The 24,216-nt window shown below is 39.3% G+C and overlaps 1 protein-coding gene across 1 annotated transcript in view; it reads right to left on the minus strand.

Annotated features, from left to right (window-relative positions):
* LOC109473216 (dual 3',5'-cyclic-AMP and -GMP phosphodiesterase 11-like) overlaps positions 1-24,216 on the minus strand; it is a 71,933-nt gene that overhangs the window by 6,563 nt on the left and 41,154 nt on the right. Inside the window, exons 5-15 of the mRNA XM_019773091.1 lie at positions 17,968-18,105; positions 12,838-12,926; positions 7,917-7,986; positions 7,134-7,181; positions 6,698-6,773; positions 5,482-5,549; positions 5,094-5,186; positions 4,277-4,327; positions 3,404-3,550; positions 2,275-2,382; positions 325-434 (exon numbers count right to left, since the gene is read on the minus strand). Of these exons, the coding sequence (XP_019628650.1) occupies positions 325-434; positions 2,275-2,382; positions 3,404-3,550; positions 4,277-4,327; positions 5,094-5,186; positions 5,482-5,549; positions 6,698-6,773; positions 7,134-7,181; positions 7,917-7,986; positions 12,838-12,926; positions 17,968-18,105 (998 nt within the window). The remainder of the gene's footprint in view (positions 1-324; positions 435-2,274; positions 2,383-3,403; positions 3,551-4,276; positions 4,328-5,093; positions 5,187-5,481; positions 5,550-6,697; positions 6,774-7,133; positions 7,182-7,916; positions 7,987-12,837; positions 12,927-17,967; positions 18,106-24,216) is intronic.

Raw genomic sequence — 24,216 nt, forward strand, 5'->3', positions numbered from 1 at the left:
TTAAATTAAAACTTAAGATAACATTTGCAAAGCAAATGCATAATGTTTACCTTTGCATATGATCTGCTCTGTTAATTCTTACTCAAACACATTGAATATTTATGGTCAGACAAGAGTCTAAATCCCTCTTGCTATGAAATTGCAACATGATATAACCCAAAACTAGTTACCATGATGACAGAAAGGTCAGGTCATTGACCTTTAAGTTATTGGTTTGGAGAAGAAGAAGAGGAAACAGAGCAAAAACAATATGTTTTCCTTTGGTTAAAATGAATATATAATGCGGTAGGTATTAATAACACTGAAACTCTTATAAAGTCTTACTTCATCTGGAAGGAGTTGTTGGTGCCCCTGTGGTCAAGGTCATGACAAAGACAGGCCAGGAGCAGGGCAAGACCCTCAATGTCATCCAACAAGTCCTCCATAGACCCAGTCTGAGGAACACAATGACAAGAAAGGTTACATCTTAAAGCATAATGTTTTATCACCATCATTGTGGCAAATGCATAATGTTTTCCTTGACATGCTTGTTTATTCTTTACTCAAACACATTTCATATAATAAATGTAGTCAAACCTGCCGAAGGTGAACACCCAGGGAACTGGAGGTGGTCTCCTTGAACAGGGTTGACACACAACATGCATGAGACATTATAAAGTCAGGGTGTTTTTATGACAAATACTTTAAGACTCTTAAAATTCACGGGACCATAGTTAAGATGGGTCAAAGTTTATGGCAGATGAAAAATTTGCAGTCTTTAGAAATTTGCAATTGATCAAATCAAGGAGGTTTGAAATGAAAACAAATTATTTGCTGTTATTGTTACGCATGGTGACATAGAAATGTGTTCAAGACACTGAAGCCCTTTGACAGACAATCAACTGGAGCCCTTTAGTCACTTTCCTAGCCTGTGTTACACAAGCTCTCGGCCGGAGGTTAATGACCCCCACCCCAAGATATGGACTGAGGAATGTGGGGGGCGGCAACTTCGGGGCGGCCGGCCGCCAGGAGCGCGATTAATCAGGCTAGTCACTTTCCTGGCTAGTGAAATTATACTGCACGGTTACTAGTCATTTTGTCAAATTCAATGTTTGAGTTTAGGAAGAAAAAAACATTCAAAATCATTACAATTTTGGTCAGCGAAAAACATCTATTCCCACCAGCTAATCCCCTTTTTTTCAAACAATCATCATATCATATCCAGGCTTTAATTGTATGATATAATTCAATGAGGTATGGTAATAAACCTGAGCCACTTCCTGAATTCCTCCATGTACCCCCACTTACTCCCACCTGGCAAAAGCTGGGTCACCTCTAGGGTTGGCCTTCCTATCATCTGTCAAAATCACCCCCCACCCCCACCCACCTTCCAAAAGACGCTATTAGGACCAACAGAGAAGCAAACTCACAACTAATGGATTAAAACCCACAATAATTGATGTAAAAAAATGAAAAATGGCTGAGGGGAGCTGTACAACATGTGCTTGATTCATGAAATAGGTACCTTTAGGCTGCATTGAATTGCTGAGTCTAGCGGACACAAGACAGATGTTTGATTCCTGGCATTCCCACCTACTACATATAGCAGTAGACATTGCATCCTTAGGAAATGAAGTCTTTACATTTACTTTCCTCACTCCATCCACCTGGTGCAACTTTATAACTTTAAAATAACACTTTTGTTGGGCAGGTAAAAGTTAGTGGAAAAAGAGGGAGATGCGAAGATGCAGTGGATGAATAACCCATTACCCCTAGCTACAGCCTCAAAAAGTTTCTGGGACTTTTACCTCTACCTCTGGGACTTTTACCTCTAACTCAAAAGCGTGTGAACAACTTGCCCTCTCAACCCTCAAAGGATGCCGTGAAGAACTGACCGTTAAATTCTCCAGGTTCTTAGAGCAATCTGAACAGTACAGACATCTCCTACCTCCTTCACGAGAGGAAATAAGTGGCAGGAACATCCCACAAACTGAACAGTATTTACTGTAGAACTGTAAGATATCACGACAGTGCAATACCACACATGGTACGGTTGCTGAACCTGTAAAATAATTTGACCACTTTAATCTGCTTAAGAATGTTTTTATGCTCTGTCAATTTTATCCTGTTCGTAATGTTTTTAAATATGGTTGAGATAATGGTTGAGATATTGTTTTAATGAAACTCATGGAAACAGCTCCCATGCAACTCAGCCTCTGGCTGCCAGGTGGGACTGTCTGTATGTATTTTATATATTATGTGTGTTACTAATTGAATAAACCATTATTACCTTACCTTTAGCATAGTGAACATCATCTGTGCCACATTGAAGGCATGTCTCCAGTTGTGGTACGTCACATTCCTGTAGTTCTTCCGTACACTCAACATCCACCGGCACAGGCTCTGTATGAACAAACAGGAACAAAAGATACAGATACTCATAGGACTAATATTGTGCTTATAGACATATCATGAGCATTTTTTAAGTACTTAAATTAACCAGCACTTGTGACTATCACAGGATGCATAAGTTTGTTTTGATGACTTTTAAACATATTGTGTTCCCTCGTGTTTCTTCATCTTCTTCTTCTCCTCCTCCTTTTCCTGCCATTTTTAAAAGGATTCAACTCTGCCATTTTTTTGGCCAAATATTAAACATGAAATTTGGTGTAAAGGTAGAGTGGGCAAATATCATCAGACTTTTTTCTCATTTTTATGGATACAGGCTTGTTTTATTTGGCTTTTTTGGCCATGCAGTTTCTGACAAAATCTGTACATTTGGTATGGGTATGCTTTATCTACATGTATCTACCAACAACAAGTCATTATATTTATATCTTCTGGCATGCACCCCTTTGAAATTGTATAATTTGGGACTTCTGACTGTTTTCAATGCCAAATAGCGAAGTATACAGTAGTTACTGTATACTGAAGGATGAAAGGATGCTGAGCTTTCGAGATCGTTGGCAGTTGTAATCTTCAGAAATCTTGCTGATTGGGTGTTGGGTTTAATTGGATTAACTCATTGGGCACCTGTCAGGTGAACTGCATTCAATTGTTTTTAGTACGTTTGTCACACTTTCCTGCAATGTGGGGCATAAACTTTTTTTTGAAAACAGTTTGCGTCAGGCAAATATAAATCCTTACCCATAATGTATAGGATTTTAGCTATCCAACTGTTTTATGGCTTCACCACATCATTTGTGTGGGAGGGGATAGGTCCATTTTTGGTACGGCAGATGTGGTGAAGCCATGCTGCATTTGCTCCTGAGCAAATGTCGGCCTTTCTAGTTTCTTATTTTTTTCCAATCTACCAGCACGATTGATCAGACTGATCAAATCAAATTGATGTGTTCTCATTATATTACTCTTATCTCTGTATTTCATCTACTTGTAGAGGTTGAATTGTCTATGAGTTCCTGACCTTATAGTTGATGCTGAACTTCCTTAAATAGTCCATATCCATAAACATCCTGATGGAGGCCTTCAGTGTTTCCTCATCCTCCAACCCAATGTCATCAAAATCCCAGCGTAGAAGGTGGAACCAGTCAGAGGAAGGGATGGGCAGTTTCTGAAATAACATCGTTCTCATTAAACAGTGTCCTGGACCAGTTTAATTCTGGAATTCCAGTTTAATTCCGGACTAATTCCCATATCTCAGCAACCTGACGTCTAGATGGGCTAATATTCTAAGATATAGGTAAAAATGATGTAAGAAATATGTTGTAGCCATCGGTGACCCCTTGGGAATTAACCCAATTCTGCAGAATTCTGGGAACTGGAGCCAGAAATCTGCAGAATTTTCTTACATGATTTTTACCTACATCTTAGAATATTAGCCCATCTAGACGTCAGGTTGCTGAGATATGGGAATTAGTCCGGAATTAAACTGGAATTCCAGAATTAAACTGGTCACTGTTATTACCTCCCTGCAAAAGTGCTTATATAGTGGGAGGGAAATGTTTGGTGTGAAAGAAAGAATAGAAAGAGTGATCACAAGCAAATCTCTTAAATCAGCCAGATTGAAAAAGTGTGTTCGATCTATCTCAAGTGCAACACATACACACACACACACGCACTCACACACATACACACACACACTCACAAACAAACAAACACATACACACACACACACACACACACACACACACACACACACACACACACACACACACACACACACACATATATGTAACCTGGCTGGACTATGTTTGTGGACGTTATCTCTTTGTCTATGCAGTGCCAACACATGCTGGTAGGTGGTGCAACAGTCTGCAACAAAATCCAAGCTACTTACTCTTAACCTATCTGCTTCCTCTTCTGATGCCACTGCATGGTAAGAAAGGCACTGAGTTGGGCAGGAAGAAAATATCATCATCACGTTAGTTGCTGGTACATATGTCAGCAATATGAATAGTATGTATGTTATGTTATGTTGATTTACCTATATGCATGTATGTAGATGTGTGTTGTTTCATTTCAACAGGATTTGCATGTAAATTTGTAATTATCATCATTAACTTCTGCATCATTATAGTTCCCATTTTGTTACTTTATAAGCAAATGATTGGTATAAGTACATTATACTTTTTGTCCTGTATTCATCAAGCATTGTGTATCGTACAGTCATTAACACTTTCACGTCAAAGGGCCAGACATAGGGTCTTGTATTTCATGTACATGTACAGTGCATGATTTTGTCTAAAAGTATCTACATCATACAATCAACATACTTGAGTTGACCGTAAGTATAAAAATATTTCTGCCATCCTGACTGCAAAATCATCTTCATCGAAGAGATGATTTTGTTCTCCAAGCTCTCCATCGAAAAGTATAAACCTAACTGTATAAGTAGTTGAAGCAGCTAACTTTCAACCTTACTATCCAACATCACTATATGCACTATATCCAGCATCACTATGTGAAGCACTATACAGCAGTATATAATGTACACACAATGTATATAATGTTTATGGATTTGTTAGGACTTCAATCATATGTAACTCACTGCATGTAACCATATTTTGTCTGACCCTGACCTCTTCCCTAATGACCAATTTGAGAATTTCATGAATAAGGATCCAACAAACAAACAAACAAACAAACAAACAAACCTCTAAAGCCACTCTCTGTTTGGCCATGGCCTTGACTACCTTTTCGTACATCTGAGTATTGTGGATTCCCATTCCACAGAAGATGGCAAAGGCCTGTAAAAACAAAGAGCTCTCTTCACACATCACACAAGGTTGTTTTTACAGAGAAGTATTATAATATTTTCAAAGCCTAGCAGAGTTCTATAGCTATATATAACTTCGAATTCCAAATTTTAAACAAGAAATACAACAAACGTTTTCCGCTGTTTTCTGACACTTCAATGCTAAGAATATGCTGTAGTATAAAATTTACATATTACATAATGCTGCACAAATAGTGGGTGCACTGGTAAATAATTAGGTGCACATACATGTACAGCTCCAATTTAGGTGCACAAAAGTTCCTTACCTCGAACAGGTTCTCGTCATGCTTGCTAAAGATGGTGTCATCTACCTTGTTCACCAGCTGCATTACTCCTGTAAAAGACTAGATTTAGACTTCTCACCAACATCTTTATCCTGCCCTCTGTGATAAGATACATGTACTACATACTCATATGTCTGTCATTTTTCATTTTCCATAAACAATTCCATCAGGTTGGTGAAATATCTAAATAGAAAAGTTCTTTATTCACAACCACTTGTTTAACAAGACCCGATGTTTCCATGACCAGTTGCCATCTTCATGAGGACAATTATGACTGGTTTACTGTGTACTGAAGCCAGGTGCTAATGACAACACACTACATTTGTAGCTTCAGTGTTCAGGTTTTAACCTTATAATTAATTGCTGCTGTCCGATCCCGTATAGAATACAGAAATTGGCATAAAGATGACTTCACTGTGCTGAAGGTTAAAAATGGTCTGTCCTTGGTGCTGAAGTGATGGTAGTGATGATGCTTAGCCTTCAAATGACTTAAGTGTAGTAAGACTATTAGTAACAACATAATCAATAATAATTGGTGCCACATGACTGCCTTAGCAATAAATCAAGATATTTTCCAAGAGAAAATGTGCTTTTAATGATAAACAATATGTAAGAATTTGTAGAGAATTCCTACTTTTTGGTCATTATTCATGATTTTTCATTTTCATTTTTTCTTTCATTGCACATTTTTCAAATCTATTCGACATACTGCTAATATTATAACAGAATGAAATTTCAACAATGCCAATTAACCAAAGTGACTCTTTTTGTTCTTCCCTAAGGCCACACCAATTTAATTTGTTGGTTCTCGGATTCGCCTCTTCGTTTTTTTCTGATTTGCAAAAAAAAAAAAATTGATTCTGGTCCTGAATCAACTGAAAAATGCTCATGTTTTGCCCCCCAACACAATTGAGGAAAGTCCTTTTCTTCCTAGTTGTTACAGTTTTCCCATCTATCATTGCAATGGTTTGATTAAAAGTTCAAAATTCAATGTTTAAATTTTAACCCAGCCTTTTGTGTTGACTTCATGGCTCATTTTGTAGCATTTAAGCCTATAATAGGATGCCTAGACCTGTTTTTATTTTTATTTTTTTCGCCCTGTCGCTTCATATTTTTTCTGAAAAAATCCGAGAACCAACAAATTAAATTGGTGTGGCCTAAGAAGTACAAATACATGTACCAGGAAAAATTAACTCACCAATTATATTCCTGGTTGAGTTCCTAATTGGCATACACAGTATGCACCTTGTCTTATTATCCCAACCTTCTTCTACCTGCAAGTCAAACAACAAAAGGCAAGAGCAATTCATCAATTTCTGGGTTCTCAGATTCACACACTTCATTTTTGTGTTATCCAGTTTTTTGTTTTGAAAAATACGTGTACCATCGAGGTCTGATTTTGAATCAACTCCAAAATGCTTATATTTTTGCACCAACAGAAGAAACTCCAGGTTGTTATAGTATTATAGTTTTCCATTTATCTGTGCAGTGGTTTGATCACAAGTTCCAAATTCAAAAAAAAGTCCCAAAGTATGGAAATCAGAGGAAGCTTGGACATATATATAGAAGTGTAGAAAATATAAAGATCTTTAAAAAATGCATTATGAGGGAAGCAAAATGATTCTCCGACTCACAGATGGGTCGAACCGTTCGTCCTGATAGGCATCTGGAATGTTTAGAGTCTGGAAAAAAAAAAAAACATTGAACAGATTTTGTGAGTATAAACTAACAACCTTCAACATATGTCAAGAATTTACATACACATATTTTGTGGAAGGATTCTTGATTTTTCTAAAATTTTCTTCACATACAAAAATCTTTCTTTCCATAAGAAAACAAGACAAATAAGCAAAACAATTTTTTTTTCAATTGGTAGTCGTATATGTTGATGGACATCATGAAACCCATATGTTATGTTAGATCACGTTTCAGTCACATGGATACCAAACCAGATCAACAAAGTCACAAACTATCCGTCTCCCCAAACCTAGAACAAATGCTCAGAGAAAACGCTTTTTGTATCGGATGTCACACACCTGGAACACTATGAAATTGTAGAGGCATGGAACAATGTGCAACAACTTTTGGAGAAATGTAAAATAGGTATTTTAGGTATATGGCGGTCATGTAAGCTAGCTTTGTTCTGTCACTTGGTGTTTTTGTGGAGTTTCTGTACATGTTTATGTCTGTATAAGTTGTTTTATGTGTGTCAGGTGTATATGTTAATTGACCACAGGAAGAATAGCTGCAATATGAATTGTCAAGCTAATTGTGGATCTAAATAAACCAAACCAAACCATAATATTTTGTCTGACCCTGACCTCTACCCTCATGACCTCAATGAAAGTGGCCTGCAAGCCAATTCGACTCTTTCATGAATAAACAAACAAGCAAACAACCACATGTCCATGCCCTACCTCTCCTGTCAGTGCCACGTGACTTGTGATCTTGATATTAATGGGGAATCTTGGTGGCTTGTTGGTGGTCCTAAGAGAAACACAAAAAATATCACCTTACTGGGCTCAATATACCACCTGAATATGCAGGTTAGCACAGAGAAAAATTGGGGCTGTACAGGTACATGTGTTTCTGATGTCTACCTGCACCTAACCTGCACCAGTCTATGTACTGGGTTACTATACTCAGTCTGGTGCTAAAGAAATAATAGCTAGTTTCTGAACAGTTTTCAGTATGCTCCATACTTCCTTAATTCTAAGCAGTGCAAGTAAAATTTGTCTGTTGCAGGTAATTTCCAATGTTACATGTATCTGCACCAGTGCAGGTATGCAGAAAAACTTTCTCAACCTCATGTTAATCAATCATTCACAATCATTCACCTTTTACACAACAAAATTTTGTTGGTGACTTATCATAACAATTATCATCATCATCAGATCGGGAGTAATTAATAATTAGTAATTAATAATTAGTAATTAATAATTAACGGTATACTCCTCTTTTATGAAAATTGAAAAGCAATGATCTCAGACCAGTTTAGCTCACTGAAGACGTGACAAAGAAGACAGATTATATATACAGTGTTTACAGGTTCATTCTACAGGAAAAATTCCCCTAAACTCTTTTTTTTAATTATTAGTACACATTCAATAAACAGTGGACCAGATGCATAATAAATGTCAACATGGGAAAGACATGTTCATGAGGTGAGCAAGCATGCAGCTAAACTGTTCGACAGTGAATCTTTTCAGAGAGACAATGCACTAGTACCGCACCAAATAGATACTCAGATAACATTATTATGGTAACTGTTTCTTGAATGTGCATGCATGCCTTCAATGTTATCATGAAAGTTCATCTGTGTTGGTAGTAATCATAGTAAAACGTTAAACTTTATTCCAACACACTATTTACAGGGATCAAATTTTCAGCGACCACTGTCGCCTTCATCAGGATAATTAATGACCAATCACTTCATAACGTGATCTCGCGAGAGTTACGGTTTACAAACACGTGACCTTATTCACACGAGACTTTACCGATACGTGACGTAAGCAATTGATCAAAAGTGCCAGGGAGTTTATAACGTCCACCATCTCTATTAAGTGAAGGCTGAAGTGCTCTGATATATATAGCCTCCTTAATGCCTCTTAGAAAGTAGTCCTGTTCAGTGTCCAGTATTCTAACTTTGTCCAGAGAGACTGTGTGGCCAGGTGATTCGATGTGGATGTGTTGAAAAAACTTCAGATGACAGCGAGCTGGGGCGTTTGTGTTCAAGAAATCTAGTCCTTAGTGAGCGTTCTGTCTCGCCAATGTACGATTCTTCGCAGGTCCCCTGCCTTGTGGTTCCCTGACACGGAATACAGTACACGACGCCACACTTCTCTTCTTTAGGTGTTTTGTCCTTAGGGGCTACGAGAAGCTGTTTCAGTGTGTTGGTGAGTTTGAAGGAGGTGGAGATGCCGTGTGAAGCGAAGATTCTGCGCAGGGGTTCTGAGACGGTCTTGATGTACGGGAGAGTGATGCGGCCTTTGTCCTTCTGTTTTGTTCCCGGGTTTCTGTTGTTCTGTTGGGTGGGTTTCGGTGTAGTCGCCTTGTCTATGGCCCATTTAGGGTACCCACAGTCCTTGAGAGCATGTTGTATATGTTGTTTCTCTGTGTCCCTGTCATGTGGATCTGTGATGATGGAGTCAGCTCTGTGAAACAAGGTCTTGACGACTGCAAGCTTGTGTTCAAGAGGATGGTTGGATTTGAAGTTGAGGTACTGGTCTGTGTGAGTAGGTTTCCGGTAGATAGTCAGGCGCAGTGAACCGTCGTCTTGGATCGTAGTGAGAGTGTCGAGGAAGGGGAGAGTTCTGTCTTGTTCTGCTTCCGATGTGAATTTGATGTCCGGGTCCAAGGAGTTGAGATGGTCTGTGAATTCTTGTGCGTGGGCTTTCTTGAGTTTGGTGTGGGTGTCATCGACGTATCGGAACCACCAGAGGGGCGCAGAACCACCACAGCGTTCATCGATGTCACCTGCGCAGATCGTCAAACTACTGGAGGTCTGTTTACACTGCACCTACTTTCTGTATGACGGCATCTTCTACCAACAGATACACGGGGCAGCGATGGGGTCTCCGGTGTCGCCCATAGTATGCAACTTGTACATGGAACACTTAGAACAGCTCGCTATAACTACAGCTACACACCCGCCCCTCTGGTGGTTCCGATACGTCGATGACACCCACACCAAACTCAAGAAAGCCCACGCACAAGAATTCACAGACCATCTCAACTCCTTGGACCCGGACATCAAATTCACATCGGAAGCAGAACAAGACAGAACTCTCCCCTTCCTCGACACTCTCACTACGATCCAAGACGACGGTTCACTGCGCCTGACTATCTACCGGAAACCTACTCACACAGACCAGTACCTCAACTTCAAATCCAACCATCCTCTTGAACACAAGCTTGCAGTCGTCAAGACCTTGTTTCACAGAGCTGACTCCATCATCACAGATCCACATGACAGGGACACAGAGAAACAACATAATACAACATGCTCTCAAGGACTGTGGGTACCCTAAATGGGCCATAGACAAGGCGACTACACCGAAACCCACCCAACAGAACAACAGAAACCCGGGAACAAAACAGAAGGACAAAGGCCGCATCACTCTCCCGTACATCAAGACCGTCTCAGAACCCCTGCGCAGAATCTTCGCTTCACACGGCATCTCCACCTCCTTCAAACCCACCAACACACTGAAACAGCTTCTCGTAGCCCCTAAGGACAAAACACCTAAAGAAGAGAAGTGTGGCGTCGTGTACTGTATTCCGTGTCAGGGAACCACAAGGCAGGGGACCTGCGAAGAATCGTACATTGGCGAGACAGAACGCTCACTAAGGACCAGATTTCTTGAACACAAACGCCCCAGCTCGCTGTCATCTGAAGTTTTTTCAACACATCCACATCGAATCACCTGGCCACACAGTCTCTCTGGACAAAGTTAGAATACTGGACACTGAACAGGACTACTTTCTAAGAGGCATTAAGGAGGCTATATATATCAGAGCACTTCAGCCTTCACTTAATAGAGATGGTGGACGTTATAAACTCCCTGGCACTTTTGATCAATTGCTTACGTCACGTATCGGTAAAGTCTCGTGTGAATAAGGTCACGTGTTTGTAAACCGTAACTCTCGCGAGATCACGTTATGAAGTGATTGGTCATTAATAGAGCTGTGTACCTAAACAAATTTTAGGTACAGGTACAGGTACAGGTACACAGGTTTAGGTACAGGTCCGGACCTGAACCTGTACCTGAACAATTCGACCAATTTATATGCTCTTCTGAACTCCTTCAATAACACAAAAACATAAATAAACTTGATAGTTAAGGTTTATTCTTTGTTTATGGCGAATGCTCAGATAAAATGTAGGCAAAACTAAGTGTTTTTGTTTTCATGAACACACTGTCCTTACACAGGGACCCATTGTTAACCAGCTATTTACACATTTGAGGTCACAAATAGGCATAAAATTGGTGTGAAATTGTTTAGGTACAGTACCGGTACTGAGGGATTAGGTATTTTGGACCTGTACCTAATCAATTTTTCCGGTACAGTATCGGTACTGCGTACCGGTACACAGCTCTAGTCATTAATTATCCTGATGAAGGCGACAGTGGTCGCTGAAAATTTGATCCCTGTAAATAGTGTGTTGGAATAAAGTTTAACGTTTTACTATGCCTTCAATGTGTTTTATCACCCTTTAATTTGTATAGGGATTTCAGTGAGGGTCCATAGTTACCGTTATTTATTTTTTAAATTAGTCTTTGTATTTGTTTTTATCATCCTTCACCCCCCTGGGGTTCAGGCCAAGTCCCTGCACCCTTGAGCTCTACTTTCGTCAATGGCCAAGGCTGTTTTTTAATATATCAACATGTATCATACATCAGGGCTCAAAATACTTTTTTCAGCCAGGTGGCGCATGTTGCCACCTGAGTCAAAAGCCAGGTGGCGCCATCAGTATTCAAGTGGCAACACTTCCAAGTTATCATTTTCTTCAAATCTGCTCCTTATATCTATTACGTTTTCTTCTAGTTAACTACTTAAGTTTTATGTTATAAAATAAAGTAATGTAAAGAACACAAAAGCTCTCAAACAACAATGTTTTAATAAAGAATGCCACCTTTACATCACTTCATCACAGGGCTGCCGCCGTGGGAATGCCACGCCTCTTCATGGCGGCACACTTATGCAGGTGGTGTTACGTGCGCCATGTTCTTCGTTTGCGCAAGGATAATGTTACTCTCATCTGCCAAATAAACATACCCCCCGGAATAAACATACCCCCCGGCGCCAAGCAAAATCAGGTGGCGCCGCGCCAGTGCGCCACCGGGTATTTCGAGCCCTGTACATGTAACGTAACTAGTGCTGCATACCTAAACCCACATTTAGGTTCAGGTCCGGATTCAAGTCCAGAGGTTTAGGTTCAGTTCCGGACTTGTAAGTCCGGACCTAAACCCATGGCATATACAAAATTGCATGTTGGCAATCTTGCAATGCTGTCTGGGTGAAACTTTGGCCACATAACATGGAGGCCGGTACTTGACGATGCCCAATGGCAGGGGTATGTGAAATTGTCTTTTATGGTAACAAGTCTGGACTCGGTTCTTGAGTTTTAGTTTTTTTTGGGGGGGACTTGAACCTAAACATTCTTACTAGTCCGGATCCAAGTCCAGTGAACCGGTATGCAGCACTAAACATAACATCACTGAAGTGGTGAATTGCTCATTGTTTGACAAGGACTGGAGTTCAACAGTGGAAAATCTTGTCAAGTCCAAATTTTTGGTGTTGGAAATCCTGGTTGAAACCATTTTAGATACTCACGACAAGTCCCTGTTGTGTCGCTCCTCTTGGCTCATGTTGTCATCTTCAAAGTCACTCGCTGCACACTCAAACACCTGAGAAAACATGCCCTGTAGGGAAAACCATAAACCAGTTACACAGAACAAGGGAACACTTCTCATACACAATTCATTCATCTAGTATATGTTATGCAACTGGAACTTTTGCCAAGAGTAAAACAAGCAGCACAAGAGGGCCTTAGTCACTGATCAGTGCTTCAGTGTAGCAAACTGGCACTGGTACAAGTGTAGCAAGTTACATAGCTGAGTCAACTTTAAAGTGAATGAAATCTATATATATATCAGTTTCCTTTAAACTTTACTGCAAACTCTAATCCTGAGGACTAATTGCAAGGAAACACACAGTTATTAAGTAACATAAAAGGTAAAAGTGTCTAGCTATAGTCATAGAACTTAATGTGTTATATGTTCAATCTACACTATCATACATGTACATGAGGGTTTGACTAACTTCTCTGAAGGCAGTGGCTTATGAGAATAATAAATATAATATATATTTAACATAATTTTTCATTTGCAGTAGAGAGGCAAAGTAAAAAGTATAAAAGGAGGAGTAGTCCGATCTCTGTCATTCTTGAGAGAAAGACTGAATAAAGTCGAAACTGGTCATTCTGTCTCATCGTTGTCATTTTCCCTTCGCTACGAATAACATAATAATCTTTTATATTATATGTAGTCCCATGTTTTTAACAAGTTTTTGTGGTCTTAGCAGAAATATAATAGTCTTGTAGACAGGGAAACTTGGAGAAATTGTGGTCAAAAAGCCAGAACCAAAAGCCAGTTACACAACAGAGCGCTTTTCATGCAGCATTCATTTTTTTTGAAGCTGGGACTTTTGGCAATGTTTAAACAAGCAGAACAAGTGGGCCTTAGTCATAAATATTGATCAGTGCTTCAGTGTAGCAAACTGACGCACGTGTAAACAATTTTCTTGTTCGGAAATAAGCGCTAAAACGCTATTTTTCCACGACTACACATCGATACTCTAGTGAAGAAATGCATAAATATATATTACTAAGAATATTTATGCCGTCTTCGGCGAGATTTTGAACCCGGAAGTATGCAAAGGTCGCCTTCGGTTTTGTAGCGGCCCACGGTAGCGTTTCTATCCAGCAAAACAAGAAAAAAAAAACGACCCGCAAAGCAGGGCGGAAAACAGAACCAACTAACATTTCCCAGGTACCAGCAGTTATATTTTTCATCAAAATATTTGTAGATATACCCGATGTGCCCGCAATTTTCAAGCGCCCGGGCGCGCATGGCCGGCGCTCTGCACACAGAGATTTTTGTCCGGCGGTGCACGTTTGACACGGCCAGTGCCGCAGTATCGCGATTCGGTGTCTCATAATATTATAATTTTTTGACATCAGTATAACTTAAAAAAATTTTGGTACTCAACATACGTACATTTGCTAAGAATAAAGTTGATTTGCAGTGATTTGTGTTTGTTGCGTGTGTTTGTGTTTCGCTTACCGTCATGAATGCATGTGGGGAGGGGGGCGCACTTACGCAAAACATATTCGCGGGGAAGTAGATTCGCGGTACAGAGGTCCCCGCGAATTCCGCGAATCTAAATACACCGCGGAAATTTGTAGACTTACAGTATATCCTGCCTCCACCTAACCTGGGTGCCATCCGATTTGTAACAGGGTTCCTCACACTCACTTTTTCAGGCCAGTAAAAGCAAGCCTCGTTACAGATAGGATGGCACCCATGGGTGCATGCAGGCTAGTTGGCATGTGAGCCATCTCCTTACAGGTAGCTTGCCATCATGTTGCAATATCTTTTATGTTGCAATTTTCTTTGCATAGTTTGTTTTACATGTACCTCAATGTACAATCATGTACACATGTGTACTTACAAGACATTTTTAGAAATCATGATTTGTGTAATTTTACTTATATAATTATATAACTTATAAATTCAATTGAATTCTTTGTGTCAAGTTACTGGTAGAATAGCTAATAAATCAATTTTATTTTTAAATAAAATTGATTTATTAGCTTAAAAAGCACTGTAACTTGAGTAACCTGAGAAAAATATTATTTCAAACCCTGATCCCTATTACTTTGTAATTAATTTTCATACATATTATACTGTTTTATGGTCAGAGAGAAGCTAAATTTGTACACCTGCATTTTCTTTCTTCCTGCATTCTTAACTCACATGTTTTGCAGCCCTAACAGACCCACAGCTGTCATACATAGGGCATATTCATGTGACGTCATCACCCTTGCCCCCCCCCCCCGCCACCATGTTAAGGTATCACCCCAAGTCAGCACTGTTTTGCTAACAGTCCATTGATTTTGTCTTTTTACGTGTATTTGGTAATGAAAACAACTCTTGCACACAGATTAGTTCAAGGATTACAATGTCTCGAACCTAAAACGAGTAGTTTCCAGACAAGTAGGCAGTTTTTTGTTGACAAGTACAAAATTAATGTACAATGTGATCGGGAAAGTTCTGTGTGGAGCGGTGACCATGTCAATTTGAGTGCCGTGCTTGTACAGCTGGTTGAGGTTTCTGTTGGACACAGATAGCCAGTATTGTTTCATAGAAATCCATCACAGAACTCACATTAAACGTGCCCAACAAATAGTTTTCATGGTTGATCTGTAAGTTTGTTTAACTTCTTTTCGTGAGAGCTCGCTAGTTCCTTCGTGTACTGGCTCATTATGTACAAGATGTGCTTACTACTAGTAAATCATAAAACTATCCAATCTATTTGCGCTTTACCAGTCCCAGACCAACATCCAGCCACGAGGCAAAACACATTGATTATGAGGCAAAACATTTTGAAGGAAAATAGTGGGTTGCTTAGAAAATATTTGCCAATTTTATGGAGAGCTGCATAGGGATCCACTTATGGAACTGACTGCTAGTATAGGGGACCTCAACATGTCGGCAGCCTGCTCGTTGCTAGGGCGACTAGCCAGTGACTGAATACACCCTACAGTAATCAGCTTTACAGTCAAACCTGCCCAAGACATCCACTTAGGAGCACGTCGGCAGAACGTAATGCACCTGCGCGAAATCCGTAAGTAAATGTATTACACATAGCACTTCGGCAGAACGTCTCATATAAGATTGTATTTGTGCATATAAGGTTAACACTCCATCTGTAGTTTCCAAATGAAAACTAAGATATCCTCTGCAACAGGTAAAATTCTGATGCAACGTTGACCAAAAATCCAACGAAAACCGCGCAGTACGTTCTGCCGACGTGCTCCACTTAGGGGACTGGGTAAAACATGATATAAATTCAAATGTATTCAATAGGCATTCACTAATTAAAAGACAGTTCCAGTCACTAAAGACAGTTCTTACTGCTTGTGTGCAGTGACATGTTGAAAAGAGAAGCTGACAATACAGACAGACAGCATGCAGTAGTTATAAGACCAAATGAATCATTCCACAGCATGTTTCTATATGAAACTATAAATATTTGAAAACATATAAAGAAAGGTATGCAACTGAAGAAAGTACTGAGAACATAAGTAGACAGTTTGGGCCAAACAGTAACAGATTACTTAGTTTAACATGGATGCAACTGAGTACCAGTTGGGCATTGTAAGTAAGGAGAAAAATTAGCATTTTTAAAATCTAAGTCTGGTAAAGCATTAAAAAAAAAGGTTTTGAAAGTTTCTTCCTGAGAAGAAATGCTATCAGTCACATGGATCAAACTGTCAGTAGATAAGTTCTTGGAATGTTGTAATGAAAACATTTTCTGATGATGCTGGTTTGCCCATTTAGCTGAAATAAAATTGCACCAACTCAGAAGTACCAGGATGCGGATTCTTGCAATGGCACATGACATCTTAAAGTCTTTCAGTCTTGACTTCATCCAATGAGTCAGCACTGAATGGCTGACAACATCACGTGTTCATGCAATTCCCCGGAACTGTGCCAGGTGGCGCTGTACCCCCACAAAGCCAGACAAAAGAAATCAAGAGTTTATTTTCAGGAACTGGTTTGTTGTTTGTTTCTTTGTTAACACTTACAACGCTAACATTTGTTGGAGGATTGACATGTCATACATTTTTGTTTCTGTAACAGGTGACTGTCACTTTTTCAATATGTCAACCCAGAGACCAGACTGTGAAGGAAATATGTATGTTGCCTTACTCTTTACGATAAGTGGCTTCTTTAAATTGTGCTTGAGGTTTTGAAGATTATCAGCAGTTGACAGTTAAACCAGTAATGTATTTTGTCTGGCCCGACCAGAAACTTGCCTGACCAGACCTGGATGACCTGGGTGACCTCCTCCTGGGCGCAGGACCCACAAAGAGAGAGCTGACCGGGAACTGGCCATGTTACAGACAGTAGTCACAGGACAGAGAAAAGTCTCATCAACGTAAGCACACAAATCAGGAAAAACACTAGTCTACAAACGGAGTAATCACAAGAAAATCAGAGGAGAACATGAAAGATGGAATGATACATGTTGGTACAGAACAACACCAAGATTTAAAGGGGTACAGTAGACTCTGAGATATCCAAAACACTTTGAAATTCTTTGATAGACCATCAAGTACATGTATACCAAAAAATTGTCTGGCCCTTCAGTACCCATCATATCAACAGTGTCACACATGTACAGTTGTACAAGCACTACAGTACAGAAGAAGTCTTGTCCACTGGTAGTGGAGTGTGTTCAACTTCAAAGTCTTTCCCATAACAGTGCTCTAGGAAAAGCTGCATGCCATTTATCTTTGGCATGACTTGGTCTAGCCTGGATGCCAGCTTTTTTAAGATTAATATTAGCTTCTTCAGTCACTCCTCTGCCAAACAAACTGAGTCTGGACATACATTGTATCTTTCTGGCAGGGAAGCAGCCTTGATACCACACCCATAGCATGCTACAAATGTACATGTAGGCCCTGTGTGAGCCAGTGTCTCAGGGTCTAACTCATGGGGGCTGTTGTTACAATTTCCTTGGGGGCAATTGACTGATTGTAGAGTCAGAAAGCTGCCTGGTGTAGACCCTGGAAATGGTCTGGCATCCAGACTCAGAAGCAACTAAAAGCTAAAAGCCATATCCAGGCTAGACCTAACCCAGAGCTAACTGCATGCAAGAAGATGTGTTCCCTACCTTGGAGGTGTCGTCCAAGAGCAGAACCTGGCACCTCTGACACTGCAGCAGAGACTGGGTGTGCATCAGGACCTTGTTAATGATGACAGGCAGGGAGCTCTGCTCTGCCAGAATCAGCCTCGACAACTCCAGGAGAACCTGTAACCCAGGGAAAACACCAGGAAATAACATCAGACAGCCAGGTAGAAAAAAAAATCAAGCACCTGGATATAAAGTCTCTGAAGAGTCAAACTTAAAACACTGTGAAAACTTCCTTTCCAGTGCTATCATGGCATTAAATCCATGCAAAAATAACATGAATCTACACTACTTTATTTCTAGTTGGTGAACGAAAAATAAATCAGGCAACAATATGGGGTCATGCTATCTGAAACTCCTGACATTGTAGAAAATGTATGCACCTAGAAATAAAGTGTGTGGATTTGATTTCATGGTAACACTGAATGGGAGGTTTTAAGTTTCAAACATACTGTAGCCCCAAAAGGGACACAATGAAGACTAAGAAAATAAATTACAAATATTTGAAAACATACAGTAACTGCAGCATCATATAAGTAACAGGGACAGGGCATAGTTTGCAGTGCTGGACCCACGTTGAGCAAATTCAACAATATACTTCGTGATACATACAATTAATAAATGTGATCATCCTGTAATAAAGGAGCCGTCTAAAATTGGCAGTCTAAAGATTCTTCAATCTTTTCACAATATATTAATGATAACACTCCTTTATAGGACCAATTTCGTAATATTGCAGCAGCAATGCCTAGCTGCAGTACAGATCTGCACCAGTCATTGCTGCCCTGAAAAGGTGACAGACGCTCACAATCGCTGGATGTAAAAACCCACTGGTTGTGTGTAATGCTTCAGTCTATACAGTCATGTAAGTATAGAAAAGTTTAAAATTTAAGTCATAAGTTTTTCTGATTTTAGATTTTTCTACATTAGATTTAGGATTTCTAGCTATCTTCTGCACAAGTTTTGTAATTTCAAATTTTAGATTTCCTGAAGTTTTAGAACTTGACCCACCTTTGATTTGATTTGATTTATTAGACTCTATAAGACATAGTATTATTGTATACATGTATTATACAGCCAGGACTGCCCAACTAGCACGAGGCTATTATAAAGGGCTAGGCCCTCACAACAAGAACATAAACAATTCGGAACAGGTAACAGTTAACAGTGTCGGTTACACTTCAGATAAACCTTTCAGATATTACCTTCTTCTGTTATATAACAAAACATCAAAAACATAATCAGACAGGTTATACAACAGGTCCCATTTTCATGCATAACAAAGTGCCGTAAGCCGTCTGCGATCCCGTAATGCAGCAATGAGATTGACTCCCGCATCCGGAATTCCAGCTGCTAATTCCCAGCACGAATCCACTCAGGTGCGACCTTGTGCAGTCACTCCAAACCTCAAGGTCAATGCTGACATGTGTCTGGTGGGCATGGCTGGCAGGTGATACATTATTCACCAGTCCTGCACCATACATTGTATACTGCTATACACATTATTTGTAGCCTGCCAGTACAAACGTATCATACAGGGTTCCACAGTCATTTTCTGGAACAGGTAGAATTTGTATATTAAAATTTTAGGTGCAGCATACAGTCTATAAGTGAGATAACATAACTTAACTAGACTTCCACAATATCATACCTTCGCCAAATGATATTATCCGTTATGACTCAGAAATTATCTTAGATATCAATCCTCGTGATTATGCAAATAGGATCCTAAATTGCATGAATTATATCTGTTGATCATATTCTACACCAAAGGACAGTCTTATCTTAATGAAGAATGCCAAGTTCTGCTGCAGTACCTTGACAAGCTGCCAGATGGCTCAAAATCTAATCATTTTGAGGTCTCATCAAGACCTACCCACCTACCAAATATCAAGACAATCCGTCAAGTCCATCTCAAGTTATCGTGTTTACAAACACACACACAAACACACGCAGACACAGACACACGAACGCCCCTGAAAACATAACCTTCTAGATCTTGGCAAAGGTAAAGATAAAAGCATGTCAGCAAAACCTGACAGAAGTCCTGTTTAAAAAAATTTGGGATAAACCCAAATGCTACATGTTTACCTAAATTCTACATTTCATCGGTAAACTCCAGCTAATCATCATTATCAGCATCATTTGCAGCACATTTTGACCACAATGTCATATTTAAAGTAACTAAAAGATATCATTCTGTAACAATCCCGATGAGACACTTTTCCATGAGTAATATAACAATTAGAAGTGAAGTGAAGAACTTTCAGTACTTAAGTTTTGACTGTCCATCAAACATGTACTCATACTCATAGCCCAGCTTGAAAAAGCTTTTTGAAAGGCCATAAATTATAAAGCAATTTTTGTCTTTCATCATAAGCTTGTAGTTTGAACAGTTTACCAGTAGGTGAAACTATTAAATATCCATTAGCCAGACAGCTTGGAGACTATCTCTATGTGTTGAATTTTAAGTAGCTGTGACTGCTGTTATGATAGACTAAGGCCACACAAATTTAATTTCTTGGTTAACGGACTTTTCTAGAAATATAAAGGAGCGAGCGGGCGAAAAAAAATAAAAATAAAAACAGGACTAGGCATCATGAAGTCAACACACCAGGCTGGTTCAAAATGAACAATGAATTTTGAACTTTTAATGAGACCATTGCATTGAAAGATGGAATAACTGTAACAACTAGGAAGAAAAGGACTGTTTTCAACTATTCAGGGCAAAATATGAGCATTTTGCAGTTGATTCTGAATTTTTATTTTTATTTGCAAATCAGAAAAAAATGAAGCGAGAGAATCCGTTAACCAAGAAATCAAATTGGTGTGGCCTAAGTACACGTATCATTAGACATTATATGACGTGTATAGAGACTGAGGGGTCCTTGATTATCTGATGCTTCTTAGTGTACATGTATATAACCTTAAAGAACACAGCAAATCGTTTCCATGTTTAAAGCAGGAGAATGATCGATATATATATCTGTAATCAATGGATTCTATAATGATAGCAGAGAGGATAAAAATAGTATCCACTCTATCCACTTGTATGAAACCACTTCCCATACTTCACATTAACAATTATTACCTCCATGAAAAATGGAGGTATTGTTTTTGGCGTGTCTGTCTGTCTGTGTTTCCGCACATTTGTAGTCAGCATAACTTCAGAACGCCTTTATGGATTGTGATGATATTTAGTATGTTGGTAGGTCGTATGTTAATATAGAGGTCATTTGCATAATTAAGTAGGACATGTTGACTTGAAATATTGCCAAAAGATAGAAATTTCACAAGCAAAATATTGCAATTTGAGTTAACAATTACATTATTTATAACCAATAATTTAACTAGATTATGGTAATCATGACCTTATTTCCATAATGAATAAGCCAAACCCCAAAAAAACATTTACATAAACTCAACATACATGTATTTCATGGAGGTATTAAATCTCTGAATTCTTGTTGTGACATGCATTTTATCCTTCTACTTGTAACACTTAAGTTAATGCATTAATTTTGACATTACAAATGACACTGTGCAACTCAGTCAGAACCCCTGTAAGTATGACAAGGGCCTCTGCAAAGCTGAACTATTTTAAAAGCTCAATTTCCCATTTTTACTAATCTGGGATAATACAAGACTAAGACAATTCCTTTTAAAGGTTTGCCAAGTTTAAAAAGAGGTCCCCAAACAAAGTAGCACAACACGAGAATGTACAATGTACATGCTTATACGTGCACGTACCGGTATAGCTGCAACCAACATGTACATATATTTGCATCAGTTCTACTTAATCTCCACATTATTGTACATGTAATGGTGCCAGAAATTCATCTTTAAAAAGTCTCTGCAACCTACATGTACTAACAAAAAATCCCTCATCAACTCAGTTAGACAGTAGTGTAAATATTTGAGTAGAGGCAATAAAATGTAAGCTTGCAGTACATGGCTTTACCTGCCACCTGTACTAAATACATGCTCTCTTTTCTATGACAGGTAGTAAAATGGTTTTATGATTGTGTGGAGATCAAGTCACACACGTACATGGGCTCTAATGGAAAAGTTCCAATAAAAGACTACAAGAGGAAGGGTAATTTTGCATTCTTTTGTTGTATCGCAGTAAATGACTGTAAATGACTGTATGAGGCTTTTAGTTGTGTGAGGTACATGTACAATGTAGAGTGTTGGCTAATGGAATCTATCCAAGACGTTTCTAACTTATAATCAGTCTTCAATTATCTCTCTTATTCCCAATTCTATTTCAATTTTTCCATTTTTTTCTTTTTTTTCAGGTATTCTTTCATAGAAGGAAAAAAGAGTCTCAGAATACATACTCCCATCCTCAGAGAAATCTAAATAAGAATAGCCCTAAACAATGTCATAACAGTATTATCCTGCACTGCTATGTAGAGGAGTGATTTGTTTGTTCAACTTTGTTTTGCGTAACCAGAAAACTGCCTTTATAGGCATTACACAGCAGTTTTGTAAAATGTAAGTACAAGCTGCGTAAGACTGGACTCTTAAGGTTTGAACCACCCACACCGGGAAGGTACCCTTCTCTTTTTTAAAAGTGTGGTGGGTTCTTAAACGTGCGTGGGGTGTGGCTCTCTCCAACACAGGACCTCTATTTAACGTCCTATCCGAGGGACGTCCCTAACCAAAGCTAGGTACTCAATTACACCTGAGTGAATTGAGCAGAGTCATGTTAAGTGCCTTTCCCAAGGGCACGAGATCGTTGACATCGGGCAGGATTTGAACCCGGGGACTTCTTGGGTCTGAGCCAAACACTAGACCATTCTGCCATGTTGGTGGAACTGTCCTTGGTACTGAATCTACCAGCACAGCATGTGGAAACTTCTCAAACATGCTCGTTGTCACAATTTTGGACGTCATTCAAGTCATGATTTTGTATGCAGGATGAGATTCAGTTGTTTACCATCTCTTGCTCTTCATCTTTTGTGGAAAAGTACTATTAATTTTGCAATAACCTATAGTACATATAGCCCAGTGTTCTTCCCTATAAATGTTTGATCTGTTCATGATCAGTTAATCTATCCTAGACATACCAAAAGTCTCCCAATATCTATGGTGGTTTCATTACTTCAGTCTATACCTTAAATGTGGATTGAAATATTGCTTTTACTCATGTTTCCTCTTCTTATGCCATTTCTTTAAAATCGATTAAACTTCTTCAATTTTGGGCCAAATGAAATTTGGTATGGAGGTAGTGTTGGTAAATACCCCTGGACATGGGGCCAATGGAAAAGTCCATTCTTAACCAAGGGGAACAATCTATTTGGAATTGTCAAATTGGGAAGGTTTTAAACTTTAAACAAATAACTCTTTGGACAAACATTATTTTGGAATGTTCTACTTTTACTATTTTGTACAGATCCACTTTATGGGGAAGGAAAGGAAAGGTCTCCCGTGCCCTTATGCCCTTATGCTGAGCGTAGGGTGGTGCCCATATCCATTTCTGTAGCCCTTGGGTGACACACAGTTGTGCAAGGCACTACATCGATGCAGGGGGCTAGTCCTCTGGTAGTGTTGTGTGTTTGACCTTCCCACACTCTTTCTCATATGTGCTGAGTGCTAAGCAGAGAAAGAAGTGTGTACCAGTTTTAAAGTCTTTGGTAGGACCCGGCCAGGGTTTGAACTCACGACCTCCCGGTTACAAAGCAAGCACTCCAGGGCTCGAAATACTTTTTTCAGCCAGGTGGCGCATGTTGCCACCTGAGTCAAAAGCCAGGTGGCGCCATCAGTATTCAAGTGGCAACACTTCCAAGTTATCATTTTCTTCAAATCTGCTACTTATATCTATTACGTTTTCTTCTAGTTAACTACTTAAGTTTTATGTTATAAAATAAAGTAATGTAAAGAAGACAAAAGCTCTCAAACAACAATGTTTTAATAAAGAATGCCACCTTTACATGTCTTCATCACAGGGCTGCCGCCGTGGGAATGCCACGCCTCTACATGGCGGCACACTTATGCGGGTGGTGTTATGTGCGCCATGTTCTTTGTTTGCGCAAGGATAATGTTACTCTCATCTGCCAAATAAACATCCCCCCCCCCGGAATAAACATACCCCCCTGGACAAATATTCATAATCTAATAAAAAATGGTATTAGCTCCCTTGATTTAAAAAAAAATTGGGCATACAGTCAAACCTGTACTAGCGGTCACCTTTGTATAGTGGTCACTCGGCCATAGCGGTCAGTTTTT

This window comes from Branchiostoma belcheri, unplaced genomic scaffold, assembly GCF_001625305.1.
Source record: "Branchiostoma belcheri isolate BF01 breed outbred unplaced genomic scaffold, Haploidv18h27 scaffold294, whole genome shotgun sequence".
Classification (NCBI taxonomy): domain Eukaryota; kingdom Metazoa; phylum Chordata; class Leptocardii; order Amphioxiformes; family Branchiostomatidae; genus Branchiostoma; species Branchiostoma belcheri.